Here is a 20,339-nt window from a genome sequence, read left to right on the forward strand (position 1 = left end):
TGCTCAGTTTACACTGCTCACTTCTGGTCATAGGCAACACCATCTACTCTCACTTTCACTACTTCTAAGCCAGAATTCTTCCAAGGACACTCTAGTTCCGATATACCCAGGCCAATGAATTTAAGAAGAGAAGCATGTTTTGTAAGTTTTTGATCATCTCTCACTCCCTAACTCACTCATATATTGGCTTCTCAGAATGGCAAATAATATTACAGTAATAAATCACAAAAACCTGAAATCAATAGTGCTATCAACCAGTGTTTTTTTTTTATTTTTTTTTTATTTTTAGGTAAACCCACGCAAGTAACGACCACAAACAACACAGTGACCAGTACGGCTTTGAATGAACAAAAGCAAACTACAAGTACTTCTGAGAACTCGTAAGAATCTTTTTAAATTTTTAACTTGAATTTTTTAACGTTCTAAAGTTGTGGAGGACAAAGAGTGGAAAAGTGAATAGCACTGTTATCTCTCAGTCCTGAGATTGAATCCTCGTGCAGTAATGATATGTGTGAAGTTTAAATGTTCTTTTTGTAACTGTGTGGATTTTCCTCAAGCACACCGTTTATCCTCTCCCATTCCAATGTGTTGCAGGCAACACTAAACACACTTGAGGTAAGTGGATGTGTCCATTGATGGTGTGGCTTTATATTCATGGTGGGAACCTGCTCTGCACCTCGTGCTAATGGAATAGGCTCTTTCAGAAGTTAAGTATTTCTAAACTTTCTATGCTCATGTGTGAGTCAGCAACATCAAAAAACTTAGTCATCTTTTCTTCAAAGATTTTCCCACTTCTTGTTTAATAAAGGTCATCCAGCAAATCCTACTTCTGAACAGAGTGTTATTTGTGAATTTTGCAGAAATATTCTTTCTAATGAATGATGTTGCTGCTTGTGAATATCAATATTTCACAAGTCAGTTTGAATAAACTCAAATAAGGATATAGATTTTCTAAAAAATAAAGGTATTTTCCACCTCATATCTGGAGGCAAAAAAGGCATGAAAGGACAGATTCATATGAGACTGGTGAATATAGAGATTGGTGCACATTAGAGGTTATATGAAAAAAAAGCTTATGCTGACAGTATCTCTTAAAACCTTACACAAATACAGCCTTCCTGGTGGAATATCACAACAATAAGTATCAGCCTGCAACAGTAGCGTGGATGCTAAGATTTATACCGTCCGATGATACTTGTTTTACTTTGGAGACACTAGGATCACACCCAGCTTTCACCTGTCATGCATACACTCACATACAAAAACAATGATAAAGAAGCTTATTGAATGGATAAACAATAAAGATAAGCACATATATTAAGTAAATAATGAAGGAAATGAAAACAATTAGTAAACTAAAAACATGTATGCAAAAGCCGTCCCCAATTCCCAGACAACAATAATTATTTACAAACACTACACAATGAAACCTAACAATACACTAAGTACTAGACGATAAACAGTCAACACTTATGCCACAGTCCAAAACACGGCCCGGTACAACAGGTGTAGATGGTGTGAGAATGAATTGAGATGCCAAGTGAACAGTTTTGTGTAATGTTATGAAAGTTTTGTCCTACCGTGTTCCAGTTGCTTTGTGAAGATCTGTAGAGTTGGGAGTGCTCCTCAGATGAAGATGTTTACCAACTCAGATGAAATTACATGAACAAGCAGGCACAAGGCAAGCACATAAATCCAGAATGAAACTAATCCATGGTGGTTGTAGCTGAATTCAATAGAGTGTGATGCGTAGAAGCAAATGTATACAGATAGTCATTAACTTCTCTGCATCTTTCTGGCTCCTTTTTAAAGGGACCACTAAGTTATCCTTATTCCTGTGTCCTCTGAATCTGCCCAATGGTGTAATACTGCTGGGGTTGCTGAGCTGTGTGCAATTTAAGTAGACCTGCTACAGGCTCCTTCTAGTAGCAGATACTCTTTATAGCTGCAAGAACATAGGGACAACTGTTTTGCCCATGGCACTTGGCAGTCTAGTATTTGTAAAATATACTGTAATCGCGACATGGATCTCTAATTATACTGACTTGAAAAGTTGACTATGCATAGAACAGCAACAGAATGTTCAAGCACATGGATTGCTATTGAGTAGGCCTATAACTGACATATGGACCACTTAAAGACATTTGTGACCAACTGAATCCTACACATGACACAGTCTTGCTATCTAGACTCCTTCAGGTATTAACACAGGAGATAAAAAAAAAAAAATTGTGGCAATTTATAGATTTTTACTAATAGATTAAATTTATTTTATCTATTAGTTGAAATTTTATTCCTTTACTTTGTGCTTTTTTGTGCAGTGACAGTATAGCATATAACTGACACATGAAATATGTGGGATCAATGTTTCTGTTATCAGCAGTATGCTTTTCTGACATGGATGCTGGGAAGGAGCCAACAAAGAGATACCTTAAACTTGTTCGTTAAATGTCAACTAGGACAGAACTTTGAGAAACACTTGCAAAGCTCAGTTGTTCTTTACCTTTGTCGTTCATTATTTTATTTGTGACTGAACTAAGACTGATTGTTTTCGGGAAACATGCCCCTGTACCGGAAGCCTAGCCTTCATGATTTGCTTTTGCACTATCTCACAACATTTGGATCTTATTGAGTGCAATAAACTTAGAATATGCAGTAATCATGGGCCTATAATGTATTTGAGGATTTTTTTATTTATGAGTGTCCTACTCCCCTAACCCCGAATCACAAGGGATAACTGTTTTCCTTTGATATTTTGTATTAGATTACATGAACTTTATTAGTCCCAAGGGTATATTGCACAAACATAAACAAGATACAGCCTAACAGAACAAATAGTTCAATCAATCTAACGAGACTTGACTTTATTTTGGAAGAATTAAATGGAAAGGACAGGTGAGCTCTTTAGGGCTACATGGTTTGTTCTAATCCAGATTGTTCTAATGCTCTAATAAATAAATGTACATTGTGCAGAAATTGTAAAATTAACTTGGAGTATAAGTATTTAGTTTGGGACATTGGAAGTAAGCATTTAGTTGCTTGATAGCTGCAAGCAGAAGGATCCCCAGAGGCACTACTCAGCACACCATGTTGAAATTTGTCTGACGCTAAAAGTGCTCCAAAGGAGCACCTCCTGGAGGGATGACACACATATTTCATGATGGTATCTGGTTTTGCCAAAATCCTCTTTTCCACAACAGCTTCCAATGTGTCCAGGGTTTGCCCTGTGATGAAGCAGGCTTCCCTGACAAGTTTGTTCAGGCATTGGCAACTCATGTTGCTTTCCCAGGAGACCACAGCATAGAGCAATATATCTACGTCCTACTCCTGTATGGTGACTGGTCACAGAGGGTCTTTTGCATACAAGATGTCCATGTCTTTTTGGCGTTGAGTTGCAGGTGGTTCTATCTGCACTACAAGACGAAGCCCTCTACAATCTTCTAGTACTCTGACCCATACCCATTATTAATGCAACCCATAATGGAGGAGTCATCTGAGAATTTCTGTAGGTGGAAAGCACTGGTATTATACTGGAAATCTCTTGCGTCAAGAGTAAACAAGAAGATGATGAGATGCTCCAGGATTACACACTACCATTTCTGACGCACAATCCCCTAGCCTCACAAACTGCAGTCTGTTGGTCAGGTAGTCCATGATTCAGAAGATTGTAGGGGCATCAACATGTATAGTCATGAGCTTTTTATCCAGACAGGAACAATGGTGTTAAATACACTAGAAAATGTGAATGATATAAAAATGCATCAAGAATTCTAATGCAGGAGATAAACATCCTGGCGAATGTCAGACATTAGTTGATATTCTTAACTGATGCTGTTGGGATATGTGACTTCCCCTTTGTGTCTTTATTCTAATATAAAGCCTAGAAGAAGATGGGTAGATAGTTACATGTGAAAAATAGAACTTAAACTTGAATGCAAAAGTGAAGAAAAAAACTAAGACAAGACACAAGACAAGTAGGACTTCTTTATGTGATTCCTGGAAGAAGTTGTCCAATTCAAGAGAACATTTCATCATAGTTTAAGGAAATGTTGGATAAAAAATAAAGATTTATTCACAAGGTAAAAAAGTAGGACTGTATGTGTAGTTTCATTTTGTTTATAATTCTGTGTATTCAGGTAACAATAATTTACAATTATAATATGCATGATACAAGTTCCTAAGTATTGTAATATTATATTTTCATATAACCTTAATCTAATTCAGAGTCTAACCCTACAGAACTGACTGTAAGGCAGAAACGTATTCACTAATCCATTGTGAAGTGTATGTATATCAGAAACAAGATTTTTATTTTTAAAAAATGTATTGATAAAAATTGTGTATTTGAATATATGTACTTTTCTCTGCTTAATTTTCTAGTATCACAAACAATTTGGTGCTGCCATTTTGTATATTTTTTGGAACATTGGTTTTTCTGCTCCTACTGACTGTAATTGTCAAAATTAAAATAAATGGTAAGTAAGATCACAACTTTTAAATAGTAAAACAAACAGTAAATGTATAAACTGGTTAATACTGATAAAGGAAGCATTTTTTAGAAATATTTCAGTGTTTTCATGATTTGATACAGAAAGCCTTCTCCATTGAACAAAGGTTATCCACAAGATAAAGATGCTCATAAAAACCACAAGATGGAAAGCTCATTTTGTAGCTTTTTTACTTTTAGTACAAAGTTAGCCAGTGAACAAGCTATTACTGGGTTGGACTCCTGATACATGAATGAAGGGGTATGTGGGTCTTCAATTTAAATGCTGAGTTCCATTTGAGCATGTCCTGCTTTAGCACACAAGGGCATTTTCCAGAAGTGGCATACAAATTCAAAGAAATTCAAAGATTTCTTTAATTTCCTGGAATTCAAGAATTTAGTCAATGCTAAAGTACAGCACAAATTCCATTTACTGATTCTTTTTCCACACTGCCTCGGTAGTGAGTCAAAGATCATAAGACCAAATGAAGGTTTGATGGCCATGGTAAAGTACAGTGCAGAGTCTATTAGTTTATCTATAATTTATACCTATCTCTTATAGACTGCTTTACATACTGTATCTATCTATGTCTATTAGAGGCTGCTCTATCTATCTATCTATCTATCTATCTATCTATCTATCTATCTATCTATCTATCTATCTATCTATCTATCTATCTATCTATCTATCTAATATAGACTGCTTTACACATCTATCAATTATAGACACTTTTACCTATCTATCAATTATAGACACCTTTACATATCTATTTATCTATTGTAGCCTACTTTACATATCTATCTAATACTGGAAAGTGTATCTACTAACTAAGCAACTGGGTGACCTGGACTGAGTGTTCTTTTCTCATTTGTCAACTTCCCCAGGTTCTGGGTTGAAAGGAAAGCCAATTACAGCCACAGTAATTCAAATTATTACAATTAGATACCAAAAAGCAAACACCTACTCCTTCCTGTTATATACTTCGCTGTTTTATTTCATTATTAAGATTCAGAACAGCAAGACAGTCCATAATAATCTAGTTCATTTTTTATACAAGATATCATAATACACACACCACCCCATAATAAAAAGTCAGTTCAATCAACTTCATATTTTAAAGTAGAATGCATATCTGCATGTGCTATATTTGCTATTCCATGTGTCTTTGATTCTCTCTGTGAAGAGAAATGCCTTGCCATTCATTGATTAGAAGCCCATTAATCTTTTTTTGGGATTACCATTATCATTTTATTATTTTGTAGTTTATGCTGTTTTCTTTTGCTAATCCAGTTTTCTGCTTTGGATATGCAAAACCTCATAAAAGAAAAAGAGTGAGTTTAAAAATGGATGAAAAGAGAATATGAGTCAATTTGTAAGATCAATTTATTAGTATACAACAAACAGTCATACAACCTAGTGGTAACCATAAAACAAAGAATACCTTTTTATTTACATTTCTGGTCTCTAGCAATGAGGTTTCTGTTGTTAGTTCTCCATTATCTTTCCCCCATTATCATCATCAGCACCATAAACTGTGAGTGCTAGGAAACATTTTCATACTACCATACATGTTTTTTATGTTGCTTTTCAAATAAAGAATGGCTTGGTTTTAGTGTTAAAAACAAATCCTTTCTGGTTCAAAGTTTTTAGGTTAGAGATAATAGAAGGAAGAAGATGACAGCATTTGAAAACATTAAAACAAGTCCAACGATGTGCTTGGATCAGTGTAAATAATGAGTCTTTTGTTTAATCTTGCAGAAAGAAGAAAAAAAGAAGCCTCAAGAGCAGAGGTACTGGTAAAAATTTATCTGTCTTTCTACTACTTGAATAATAAGGCATAATCATCAGTAGAATTAAATTGCTGCATCTGCAGCTCAATAAACACAAAAAGCTCTCATGCAAGAAAACTGGATTTCTTGCATAACACAGTAAATGGGAGTTGGTGGAGGACTTACCACTCTTGCAGTCTGTGTTTTTGTGATGTCAACATTTTTACCCTTAGCCTGAACAATCTCTCTCTCTGTCTCTCTCTTTCTCTGTAAAATAGGGGACACCATTCTATGTCACCATTAAATGCCAGCCCGTTAAACGAGTAGTTCTAGATTGAACTCCCTGGGTTGATGGCCCTCTTGAATATGTAGGTCTTCAGGAAGGGGAGGGTTCAGCAAAGGGAACAATGGAGGTGATGTCAGAATTGGAGTGGTGATTAGGCTTCCATTCTGCAGAGGGATGAAGTGAGAAGGCATTAAACCACAGTGCCAACACATGGTTCAGCAGGTTATGACCATCACCTCAGCACTTAAGCTGTCCTCCATGCACATGTTCATCATACATTCTTTGATTGATCTGAATTTTTTGCATAGTTGATCTCTAGGACCGTATGGACAAGATAGACACTTTAGAACCCAAAATCTGGACCCTGGAGGTCCCAGTGAGTTATTTTTTTTTCTTTGCCACAGTTTGAACACCACAGCCAACTACTTGCTCAGAGCAAGTGATATATCTGATCAGACTGAAGCCAGACTAACAGACAACATAAACATGCTTAGCATTGCTTACCTGGGTAATGCTATGTGCTGCTCCAGTCTAACTTATTATAAAAAGGAGTATCATGTGCTTTTGCAGGTGGTTGTAAGGGTGAGACTTGATTGAGAGTGTAAATGCAGTGCAACACAAAGGAAAATCACTAATATGAAGAAAATAATGTCAGCTTTTCTTCATAATTTAAAAACTACGAACAGTCCTCCTTCAACTAAGAGGATGAGGCAGACATGACAGCATCCATGGTTACAAACCCGCAAGGAGTTATCGCAACTCTTGAATCCAATCAAACCAAACAAAGAACAAATTCTCAAACACACAAGAGCAGAGACATTGATAGAGAGGCAGTGTGGATGATAGATGGGACAGCAAGCAATAACAACATGGTCACCATTTAAAAAAAACACATAAACCTTTCCTTAACCCATAATACACTTCAGCTAATATATCTGATAAATTGTAACTTTATGTACATATAGACTCATTCCCAGTTCAGTATTAAACTCAAGAATACAAATCTTCATGACGTGGAAATTGGCGAATGCACAAATTTATGCATCTGGATGAGTTTCTATTAAAATGTGACTTTGAGATTAGTAAAATTCCTGTTAAATTATATAGTTTCCACAAACAGATCCTTTCATTCTGGAAAATGATATTTACACACAACTTTTCTCCCCACATGTCTACCCTATAGAACAATAGAGTGATAACAGTTAATAGAAAGTCATTATTTAATAGAAACTGGTTTGAGAGTGATATCTTGTTTGTAACTGATGTGCTGGACTTGGAAGGTAATCTGCTAGATTTTCTGTCCTTTTTGAAGAAATAAATTATGTTTTACTCAAAACGAATACAGGCAGGTTTCTCATGCAATCCTGTTGACATTAAGTCAGTTAATCTACAACATCATGTTATATTCAGAAGTCAAGCCAGCGTTGCCAAACTTAAAAATTGGAAATTGTAATCTAAACGATAGTAAATGTAATAATAATGTTATTAAAGCAAATTTTAAATTCATTCTTTTCCATGATTTTAACTCAGGAAACCATTTGCAAGTATTTAATGGGGATCAGTCAATTATGAAAAAAGGCTTTTTCCATCCATCCTTTATCCAACATCCCAACTTTTTCTAAATTGGTTTAGTGGCCTGTTTCCCCAAAAATTAAAGAAACACATTTGAAGATAATTAATAATATATACCCGATGGCAGAATTTCTAAAAAGAAGATTTAAATTTGAGTTTTTTTTGTGATTCAACTTGTGAAACATTACAACATTTGTTCTTTTCATGCCTGTTCCGGCTAATTTTTGGTTAGAAATACACAGCTGGTTATCACTCAAGGTTAATGATATCCCACAGTTTGACTTATCTCATATTATGTTCTGCATGGATAACTGTCTCTGATATGATTAACATTGTCATTCTCTTAGGTAAATACCATATACACTGTAGTAAGTGGAGAAATAGCAAACCATCTTTTACATGGTTCATTAATAATTTTAAACAATACTTCCTATCATTTAAGAAACTGAAATCCAGCAAATCTGTAAGAAGGATTTATGATAACATGTGTCTCATTTATTACTGTTTTGATTCCTGATTCCTGTGTTTTTTGGCCTGTGCTCCCTATTTGTTATCTTGCATTATTTTGTATACTGTGAAATTTATTTTGCCCCCCTGTACTGTGAATGTTGTTTATACTTTTTTGAATGTTGAATTTATATCTTCTATGAGAGTTTTGTAATGTATTGTGTTTCATTTGGTTAAAAAAAAAATGATGCATCTGGATTTTTTTGTGCGTACGAACATTTCCACTTTCATCTGTATGCCATGTTTTAGTGTGAATTCTACACATGGCGTTATGCATGAGATCCCTGGTCATGACAGATAGATTTTACTGAAGCTCAGTAATAAATAAGTAAATAAATGAATAAATCAATAATAGTAATATATTATGACAAACAACAACCAAAACCAGAATGATTAAAAAGAAAGAACAGCGTGTTGCTGTTGGTATAAAGGAGCCCCAGTTCTGTTTCTTGACAAACTTCTGCTGAAAAATTTGTTGGCTGAAAGAAGTCAGTGTTACTCAGTCTAAAAGAAGATGTGTAGTATTGTTCATAATGATACTCAGTTTTGTTCTGTTTTAAAAGCCTACACTAATGGATAAAGTTAGGCATGCCACTGTCCATACTGGTCAAAGTGGTAAAAATAAAATACACGGGGGAGTTGCTGATGCAGTGTAGAAGAACTGGCTGCTGGAAGGTAGTAAAAGTAGAGTAGCAGCTTGGACAGGTGTAGCAGAGTCAAATTTATTTTAAAAAATTCCTCCAGGTGTTAGGTTGTTTAAGTTCTCTTCCTGGATTATTTAAGTTTGGTTTGTTGCCTAACCCATTTCAAACATCTGACGTATAATTCTGTGTTTGTTTTCCATGTTGACTGTAAACTTCACTCAGCCTTTCCTTAAGCTTCTCATCCCAATGTGTATCTCCAATTTGTCTCACAACTCTTGACAAGGCATTAAATAATCTGCTGCTGATTTTCTGAACTGTATGAACCACAAGCTGCTGAAGGATTTCCTAGCACAAAGCAAAAACCATCTGTTGACAAACTGCTAGTCCACAAATTGTTTAATTCCTAACTAACTTGGATATCTTTTGTGTGTATAAGGGAAAGTGTAGAACTTACAGAATAATCTACAGAGATGCAAAAGGAACTACAGACTGATAGTGTCTGGAAAGGAAGCTGAACCCAGTTTCCTGGAGCACGTTGTACATATAAATTGTAAATAGTTTCATTTTCACTTTTGACTTCATCTACATATCTCTGTTAAATCCAGTGTTCTTTTCTATTCTGTAGTTTGCTGGGCCAGTAACATCACTTCAAGAAAGTAGATGTGGTTTCAGAAATAATGAAAGGACAAGAAGATAAATGGGAGGTAAATACTGAAGCCAAGATCAGCAATCCAGGAGAGCTAAAAAGGGATCTAATGACAAAACTGAAACCTGAAGTAAAACTTGTACTTGAAAAAATCAGAAATGAGACCGAATATTCTTAACATTAAACAAACACCAATCACAAATTAATTTTGTATTTCTTTGAGGAATTTGCAAAATCGAATGAGGAAGTGACCCGAGAGAGTGACCTATACAGTGCATAGCAACCATCAAAAAGGAGACTTATGAAAAAAAAATAAAATGTTGTTTCTTGAAAATGCAATTAAGTAAATGTTAATTTTAATAACTAAACATAGAGTAACATATTTGATGTATGACTGTAGCCAAGGCGACTTACAAACATCTGAGGTTCAACTGAAGCTCAGGCAGGTGAAGTGACAGGATTTGAACCCACGACCTCAAGCTAAGAAGTCCAAATACCTAACCGATATGCCACACTGCCTAGAATCTGACCCTCAAAATAACAAAATAATCACTCAAAATTATACTTTACAATGTACTTGTGACAAAAATACCAAACATTATGACAGCAGGTACAGTTATGGGATGTATTCTTGACCCTCTGGAGGCAGTAGCAGAGGCAAAAACAAAGACAAAACTGATGAGCATTATGGAGTACTTTTAGTCAACAAATTATTCAGCAGAAGTGTGTCAAGAAACACTACTGAGACTCATTCGTACCAACAGCAACACGCCTTTATAATGGCTCACTGTGACGGCTCTTTTTATCTTTGGTCAAGTCAGAATTTTTTTTTTTTATTCATATGTATATTTGGGGAGTGAATTTTTTTTTTGTTCTTTGTCATAGGGCTGATTTTTGATTAAAGAAAATGAATCAAAATTAACTGCATATTAATCACAATTTGCTTCAGGCATAATAATATTTTTTTGTTGAGCAGAAATAATTTCTAATACAACACTCTTTTTATGATTACTTGCATATGCATATTACATTATTCTGTTTAGTTTATTGAACAGTTTTGTGTAATAGAAACAACTACTACCGAACACAACCTGGGGGTTGCTATAATATTTCTGAAAACCAATATATATACAGTAGTTTGAACTGATATGTTGCAAGACAACTTACCAAAACCATAACTATCACAAAAACAATTAAATGTTAAAAAACAGAAACAGAAATCCATGGCCTTTGTGCATAATCATCACTGTTATAGCTCAGGGTGTGGTCAATTGCATGATACACAAGAGTCAACTCGTTAAATTTTACCTGGAGAGGAGGACTTATTAATCAGAGTGAAAAAGTGTATAGAATAGGCTTTTATATAGCAAAAGATAAACTGAAAAATTTTAAATATGTACTGTATCTGATTATTTATTTAGAGGTTTTAAATTGTCCTTTGGCATAGAATGTATCATTTATGAATTATAACATAAGTCTAACTATCTTAACCTTCAGACCAAATGGAAATATTAGCCTGCTCAATTTACACTGATTATTGCCTAGTTTTATTGGTTATGGTATAATATTTGTTAATAGAGGCTATAATAGAGGCTACAGTAGGTAACATAAAATTAATTAAACAACAACATAACACATCTCCATTGGGAAAGTGTGAGTGAGGTGTAAGCAATTCCAATCTGTACAATCTGCTCTTTAGCTGCTCGGACATGCATAGCACCTGTACCGTGCTGTTTCAGGTCAGATATCACTCCATGGAAGACAGAAAACGGTCGACAGCAAGCATATTTGTTGCCGGTGACAGAACAGACCCCCTCAGACCAATACCTTGTCTCTTTTTCAGAGGACCTGGATTAGTAAACAACACCATAGTAATCTTTACACCATATGTATTGTCTTGTTCTGGAAGTTCTGGATGTGATTTTTTTTTTTACCGTTAATGTGTGAACATAGCATAGTGGCAAGGATGACGCCGGCATGTAATCTCACTCAGTTCACAGTGCCTGTCATGTTAGTTTGACATGAAATAACTGGTTTGATATCTATCTATCTATCTATCTATCTATCTATCTATCTATCTATCTATCTATCTATCTATCTATCTATCTATCTATCATTACTGTAGTTGATTCTTGTCTTATCAACGTCATTTGCTCTGAGTGGAGGAGCTCCCACTATTCTTCAATGAAGGGACTAAACAGAGCTCATGGCAGAGATGAGATTTCTTTGCAGTAAACTACTGAAGGGAAGAAGATGATTGAAAAAGAGTTAAGTTCCCACTCCAGCCTAGAGTGGAAATTCTGAATTACATATGTTATACTTCGTTCTGTGATTGTAAAATATATTACTATAAATGGCCTGTTCCTCATGTAGTATATTTCCTGTTTTCTTCAGGATGACACCAGTTACGGTCTAAATTACAGCACTGTGGCTTTCCACAAAGCAGCAGAGTCTTCAGATGGCAAGGAGATCTACGCTAATGTTAAAGCCCCAGAAAAAAGACTAAAGCCTGCCCCTGAACATGAGTTTGTGGAATATTCAACCATTGTGCGTCACTGATAGGAGTGAATTCTTTTATACTTACCTGACTATTTTACATTTTCTAATATATTTTTGTAAGATGTCCTAATAGCATTTGTATAATACATTTCAAACCTGAAAGTTGATACAAGTAAGCTGGTAAGCTATAATCAGAAGATGGTTCTACTTTTGTAATAAGTGCTAAAACTGAAAATTGATGCGGTGGTAGAGTACATTGTGAGAACAGTTCTTTATGTAGTCTATTCCTGTAGTGTACATCTATGCCTACTGGGTCTACATTCTGAACATGTGTGTCTGACACCTCTGGCTATTTCTATACACAACACCATTTAAGGAGACAGCTTTTGTGCAAGTTTAACATTAACAAATTGCCAATTAGGCTAACTATAAATGAGTGTAAGTAGTTTGGAAACACCTTTTGCATTCACCCATGGTGTATATTTTGAATTCTATGTAATGGAAGTAGAATCAAATAAACACTTAACCTCCTTAAATTCAGAAATAAATAAAAAACAGAATTTGATATATGCAAATCTTTTTTAACAGTATGTGGAAACTGGGCTTTGCTTGAAATGTACAACATGTTAAATTAAAACTTTAAGATTTTTCTTCTTTGAGAGCTTTGCCTAACAAGTAAGTATTTTAAATGTCAATGGGGCTGGCAGAAAAACCTCATCCAGAAATGAAACTAACACATAGCACAGTTTGGTGGCTGCTTTTCCGTACAGAGCCATTATTTATGACAGAGTTTGTCAAGTTCACGTTCCCACATGTATGCAAGATTCTGTTCCAGCCAGTTTTATAGTTAGCGAGTCTTTTTACCACTAATCTATGTCCTTGTTGATTTTGCTCATCTTTTTATTTCTTTTTTTAGAAGAGAGCCATTATGTTAAGATTTGCAGTCATAAGAAATTTACAAATATTCATATTTTTTGTTACATTTTAAGTTGAGTCTGATTTGTCATTTTGCAGTTAACTTATTTTCTGTGTTTTTTCTTCCTTAATTGTAAACATAAATAAGGAATAAAGACACAGAATGATTAAAGACTTCAAACCAGATATTTCCAAACTTGGTTTGCTAATTTTAATTGGAATGATGTGAGTGTTTATGTGTGTTACCGGGAGATAAATTCATATTTTTTTATCTTGCTTTTAATACTTTCATCATCATGATTTTTCATTCTGATCTTCCAGGTGTTCTGATTATTTAAGTTTAAATTAATGCATAATCAACAAGCTGGTGGACCATTATTGCCCTGAAATCCTATTTTAACATTTCAAAGCAAAACTACATACATGTTTGAAAACTCTGCAACTAATCACAATTTTGAACATTCACATGCCAGATCTGGCTTCTTCAGATTTTTGTTATCTTTGAAGCCCTCAAAGATGTCATCAATGGAAAAAAGTTTGCCAGCAATGGCAGAGTTATTGAAGAAGCTGCTACAAGTGCAGGGATTAGACTGCTGCAAGAAGAGGACATGCTTTGTTTTATGCTGGTGAAGGACTTTTGAAGTGAACTTACATCTAGTTATTTTGTCATTACCTTTAAAGAACATCAAAAAAATGTACCATAATACAACTATTTTGTTGCAATTCTTTTTAGTTAACCCTTATTTGACAAGTTATTGTTTGTGGAATCTTTCTGTTGTTCTCCATGAACCAATGTCATAAAGTGTTATTGAAAATATTATACACTATATATATAGTCAAATTTTGAAAATATTAGGACCATTGAAGTGCCATTCACTTATTGTGAAAACACACAACCACCTCACACCATCATTGAGGGCAGAAAGTGAGTGTATTGCCTATTGTAAGAGACCTGTTGTGACTAATCATCAAGTTCTTAAACTAGACACATGGCTGAAACAGAGGTCATGAACCAGAATAAAGGTTAGAAAAAACTTTTTAAATCAATTGGACAGGAGCAAGATGAAAGACAAGCAATAGTCCAGAACTGGCTGCTATCTCCTACCGTGTTGCAAGTAAGTATGCATCTTAGAACAATCTAAAGGAGAACAGGCCATTCAGTGCAACAAAGCTCATATCCACTTAACTCTTCCAAAATAACATCAAGTCGAGTTTTGAAAGTCCCTAAAGTCTTACTGTCTGCCACACTACTTGGTAGCTTTTTCCAAGTGTCTGTGGTTCTCTGTGTAAAATAAAACTTCCAGACGTTTGTGTGAAATTTACCTTTAACAAGTTTTCAACTGTGTCGCTGTGTTCTTGATGAACTCATTTTAAAATAACAGTTTCTATCTACTATACTAATTCCCTTCATAATTTTAAACACTTCAGTCATGTCTCTTCTTAGTCTTCTTTGGCTTAAACTGAAAAGGCTCAACTGTTTTAATATTCCCTCATAACTCATCCCCTGTTACCCTGGAATCAGCCTAGTTGCTCTTCTCTGGACTATTTGTAGCACTGCTATTTCCATGTTATTTTAGCATGGAGACAAAACTGTACACAGTACTCAGTGAGGTCTAACCAGCATAACCTCCTTGCACTTCTACAATTTGTTCTCTTAAAACAATCTCTTAAATCAACTATTTATTTCTCTGCTTCTGTCATTTGCTGAATGCACCGAACATTTCATATATTAGTGGACAGAGTTGAGATTATGTCTAATTTCGGCATTCTCAACCATTAATTTTGTGGGAAAGAAATGGTTAGCTCCTCACACCAGGTGCCCTGCACTCACTGTTTTACTTCAGTCCTTCATAATGATGGATTTAAAAGCAGGGAAGTGTTGTTAGTAGCAGTAAAATTTTGATTTGATATAAATTATTAATCCCCAAAGTGAATAATAGCAGAAAATAATATACTGTATATACTCACGGACAAGTTCTCCCGTAGATACAGTATAATTTCTGGTATTTTATTATGCAATAAGTACAAGGGATTATGATATGCTAACACCCACTTGAGAGAGTAACCACGGAGCACACTGCCTTTTTTTTCCATTATGGGTGCTGCAATGTGCTGTATCAGTGCTTGCTCCTGACCTCATCATTTCTCTATTGTGCCTACATGACCACACGGTAATACCCAAACTATTCCGAAGCAACATTTGCACTGATTTGTGCTTTTTTGTATCTCACACCCTCATACACCTTTATCGTAAGAGCATCCCTTATATATGTTGGAGCTTTTGATCAGAAGAAAATATGAAGCTGTTTTTAAATTAATTGAAGTAGTAAAAGAAATTGGTAACTGCACTGATGCAACAAAATTCGATGCGTCTGAGAAACTAATGCGAGATTGGAGGGAGCAAGAAGATGAAAAAAAAAATTAAGTGGCACATTTTTGAATCTATACTAATAAAAGGCAAAGCCCTCACTGACTCACTCACTCACTCACTCACTGACTCACTCATCACTAATTCTCCAGCTTCCCGTGTGAGTAGAAGGCTGACCCCATCTTCAAGAAATTTGGTAGGTGGCTTCCATTTCGAAATTCTGCGCGTAACGGTCATAAAGGTCAACAACGTCCGCCATGTTGAACTTTCTTATTTATGGCCCCATCTTCACTAAATTTGGTAGGCGGGTTCCCAACGCTAACTGAATCCTACTTACGTACATATATACGTCCATAGCCTGCAGCTCGGTCACCATTGTTGGCTGCCTGCCTATATAAGGCCATCTGTCACTCTGGTCTCTAAAATTCCCTTCCTTGCTTCGCCTTTTTATTTAATCCACGGCTTCTCCGCTGTTTTATTGTTCGTTTATTACGATTATAGTTATTATGTAGGTATTTTAGACTTACTTTACATTGTTCAGGTACCCATTTCCTTTATCATTCCAACCGTACCCCCATTAACATGTCTATTGAGGTGATCACCATCGATCAAAGAACTGTCACTTAACGAGTGGTTTCCATGCCCGGAGATGGCACCTACCTTTTCCATTCTCTTTGTTACATATTGCACGGCCATATCAGGCTCACTCTTAATATCCGGAGGAACATTGTGTCTTATGTATTGAATGACTGGGACAGGTTCAAGGTGTGGACTGATGACGTTACAGGAGATAATTATACTACACAGGAGTACTAGAAGAGTGAAATGCTTAAGCCCTTCACCTATGCATCTGCATGTGAATTGATGGCTGCCGCTGAATTGTTCGGTTGTCGCTTTCAAGTGTACCGAAATGGCCAAATATTTTAAACCTTTCGACAACCGCCAATGCCTCTTAAACATCTTAGATTGACAGGTGACGATTTCAGTAGCGGACACTTTGATGTTTATGAATGTTTAAACTCTCAAAAACTGGATGTGAAGTTATCGATGAAACCGGTTGTATACTTACAAGGCTTGACAGATGCTGAATGTCACTTCAACACAAGTCCTGCAAATACTGTCGTAATTGAAACAAACCATGAAACTCAAACCAATTATGACAGCAGCAATCCAAGCTGTGAGATCTGAAACAAGATTACTGTTCACATGGCCAACTGTACGTTGTATGCTCAAGAGTAAGTTCAGCGCACAGCTTGGTCATATTACAACCAGTGGGCCGAACTGACGTGGTATACAAAGAAATCCTTAACAAATAATTATTGGTATATTTCGCTCAGTTTAAAAAGGTTTAATTTTCTTCTTAATAAAATTTAAAACTTTTTAAAATTTTTATAAAACTTAAGCAATATTTATATGAGGGCGGCACGGTGGCACAGTGGGTAGCGCTGCTGCCTCGCAGTTAGGAGACCCGGGTTCGGGTCCTCCATGCATGGAGTTTGCATGTTCTCCCCGTGTCTGCGTGGGTTTCCTCCAGGTGCTCCGGTTTCCTCCCAGAGTCCAATGACATGCAGTTTAGGTGCATTGGCGATTCTAAATTGTCCCTGGTGTGTGCTGGGTGTGTGTGCCCTGTGGAAGTTTGGCCTCCTGCCCAGGGTTTGTTTCCTTTCTTGCACCCTGTGTTGGCTGGGATTGGCTCCAGCAGGCCTCCATGACCCTGTAGTTAGGATATAGCAGGTTGGATAATGAATGGATGGATGGATGGATATAAAAGCTGAAGTTTATCATCAAAGAAAACATCGATGTCAGAGAAGACTTGTCTTCTGGGTGACTTGTTTTGATTCAGAAGTCTGGTGATAGACATTTGTCCCAAAAGCTTTAATCATCAAAAATATGTTCAAGCACCTAATCTTGTCAGGCTTTTTACCAAGAATTAGTCCATTGTCAGTCATAAATTGACCAGATTATTTTAACATAAGGTTACAATATGAGTTAAACATTATAATAAAATTTTAAAAATGCTCATAGAATTAGCAAAATACAAAGAAATATGAACCAAAACAAAAACAGCATCTTCGGTGCCACTCACAGGTTCTCACGTTTCTTCTCTGCATGAAAAATCAGTGAGCAAAGTTTTAGTTTCTGAGCAAAACTTGCAGCAAAATGGAGTCAACTCTAGCTTTCTACGCAAAATGTCTGCAGTCCTAAAATGGCAAGTTTAAATCTCCAAGTTAGAAGCCCTACTGGTCATTGAGCCGAAAGGGTTCTCCTTGAGTGCAGCTGGCTGAGAAGGCTATTTTGTAATCCGATTTGCTTCCCACTTCAGCTATCTCAGGGAAACGTAGGACAAGAGGGATGTGCCAGACTAATCAAATTTCTGAGCAAGGACAAAAGAAATGCTGGGAGGCATCCTGTTTCTTGGAATAGTATGGCCAAAATTTTTTTTGGGACTTGATAATTTCAACCCTTTACAATATAGATGCCACAGAGTTTATTTCTTCAACAAGAATCTGTCTCATTCAAACACATTCATTTTTAAATTTCTAAATTATTTAGACTAACAAACTATAGTACAGGAAGGCAAGAGTTCCTACAAGGTGATTTTTGGTGAACACACAATATTTCAGGACTTCATTGCAAATACACTCTCTAAATTAATTAAAGGAGGTTCTTTTGTCTTTCAATTATAGAGCTCTCTCCTGCACTTGATGACATTCCTACAGAGAGTTTTAGTTCCTTTGGGGATTGTTTGGCCACAAGTTATATGTGGATGATAAACCCATCAATTAAATCACCAATAATAACTCTTATTCTAAAACAGGATCCAGAACCAGCAGACTATGCTGAGAAATGACCAGTTTCACTAATGAACACTGATACCAAATTACTGGCTAAACTTCTAGCAAGAAGATGGTTCTGATCATGCGGGGTATATTGCCCCCCACCAAGCAATGGACCATATCCACTGGTCACTGTGTATTATTGACACTGTACAGTGGAACCTCGGTTCACGACCATAATTCGTTCCAAAACTCTGGTCGTAAACCGAGTTGGTCGTGAACCGAAGCAATTTCCCCCATAACGTTGTATGTAAATATAATTAATCCGTACAAACTGTATGTAAATATATGTAAAAATTAAGCACAAATATAGTTAATTACACCATAGAATGCACAGTGTAATAGTAAACTAATGTAAAAACTTTGAATAACACTGACACAAAACACCCATGCTCCCTGCTCAGCTACACAAGCAGGCTCGCTCTCTCTCTCTCTCAGCAGCACGTGCTCACTCTCTCTCTCTCTCGCTCTCTCTCAGCAGCACTCTCTCTCTCTCTCTCTCAGAACAGAGAGGAACATTAGAACAAATCCGAAATTTATTTAAAAACCAACCACAAGCAACCAAAAAAGTAACAGTGCAGGAGATCATGCTATTAGCCTTACAGCCCGATCGCTGTACTGTACAGTACAGTAAACATTTTTTTTAAAAAATGAGTTTTAAGCACAGGGAAAAAAACGAACATTTGAAAAAAGAGAAAAGTAACATTGCAACAATTCACGCTACAAACTGAAAAATTAACTTTTGAAAAATCCATAATACAAAAACCATAAACCACCAAGAAAACTAACCTTGCATGAGTTGAGTCCTGGCATGAAGTGAGGAGGAACTGGGTGGAGAGGAGGTTACAGTTTTGAGGGAGAGTCTGGCTCCGCAATGGAGGGATGTTTTCCTTCAGGTGTTTTCTCTCTTGTGATTTCTTGGGTTTTTAGTGTTTTTAGCTGTTTAGCTGGTGGGAGCGAAAGCCTCATGCAGCCATTCCAAAAACAAAGTCCTTGTGACCGAACCCTTTGTGTTTGTCCTCCACATTACTGGCAGTCTGGCTTTGTTTACATTGTGCTGCTTGAAAGCACGAGGGTTCTCAAATTGGTAAATGAGTAAACTGGTAAACAGTTTTTCCATCTCTTCCAGCACTTGAAGCCTCTGCCTGTAACTCATTTTGCAATATCAGCTGCTTTAATATATTTTTTCTGCTTTAGAATAGTCAAAATCATAGAATTTGACTTCCTGTACTCGGCGGCAAGATCAGTAACACGAACGCCACACTTAAACTTTTCAATAATTTCTTTCTTTACTTCAATTTCAATTTTCTTCAAAACTTTCTTCTTACCATTCTTCACTTGCTTAGAAGCCATAGTTAACTGCAAAAGCACACAAAATACTGTAGAGCACAAAGAGAGCGCAGGTAAAGCACTGACTGACTGACTGAGAACAATGAACCGGGAGCGGCTCTGCTTAAATACAGTAATCGGCGCGTATGAACCAGCCAGGCAGGCATGCACATGCAGGCTCGCTCTCTCTCTCTCTCTCTCTCAGCAGCAGGCAGGCACGTCTGACCGAGAACAATGCAACATGTGCGGAAATCATCAGCGCGCACAAACTGAAAGGGAAACTGGCTTGTTCATATACCGAGTGTGTGGTCCTGAACTGAGGCAAAAGTTTGGCGAACTTTTTGGTCGTGAACCGAGTTGTACATGTACCGAGACGTTCGTAAACCGAAGGTTCCACTGTACTTATGTTATAACAAACATCACCTTTTCCTTTGACAGGAGTTAAAATCTGTATGACTCAGAGAATATGCTAGCAACATG

The 20,339-nt window shown here is 36.3% G+C and overlaps 1 protein-coding gene across 2 annotated transcripts in view; it reads left to right on the plus strand.

The window, feature by feature from the left end:
• The window catches only part of LOC120525871 (CMRF35-like molecule 1), a 30,623-nt gene extending 16,079 nt beyond the window's left edge, over nt 1-14,544 (plus strand). Inside the window, exons 2-5 of one of the 2 annotated variants that reach the window (XM_039748526.1) lie at nt 290-380; nt 4,381-4,475; nt 6,246-6,277; nt 12,306-14,544. In XM_039748526.1, coding sequence (XP_039604460.1) covers nt 290-380; nt 4,381-4,475; nt 6,246-6,277; nt 12,306-12,470 — 383 coding nt within the window. In that variant the 3' untranslated portion in view covers nt 12,471-14,544. Of the gene's footprint in view, nt 1-289; nt 381-4,380; nt 4,476-6,245; nt 6,278-9,890; nt 10,760-12,305 lie in introns of those variants that run through there. The other variant, XM_039748527.1, reaches the window with a different exon arrangement.
• The last annotated feature ends 5,795 nt before the right edge of the window (nt 14,545-20,339 follow it).

The sequence above is a fragment of the Polypterus senegalus genome, chromosome 3, assembly GCF_016835505.1.
Source record: "Polypterus senegalus isolate Bchr_013 chromosome 3, ASM1683550v1, whole genome shotgun sequence".
Taxonomy (NCBI): domain Eukaryota; kingdom Metazoa; phylum Chordata; class Cladistia; order Polypteriformes; family Polypteridae; genus Polypterus; species Polypterus senegalus.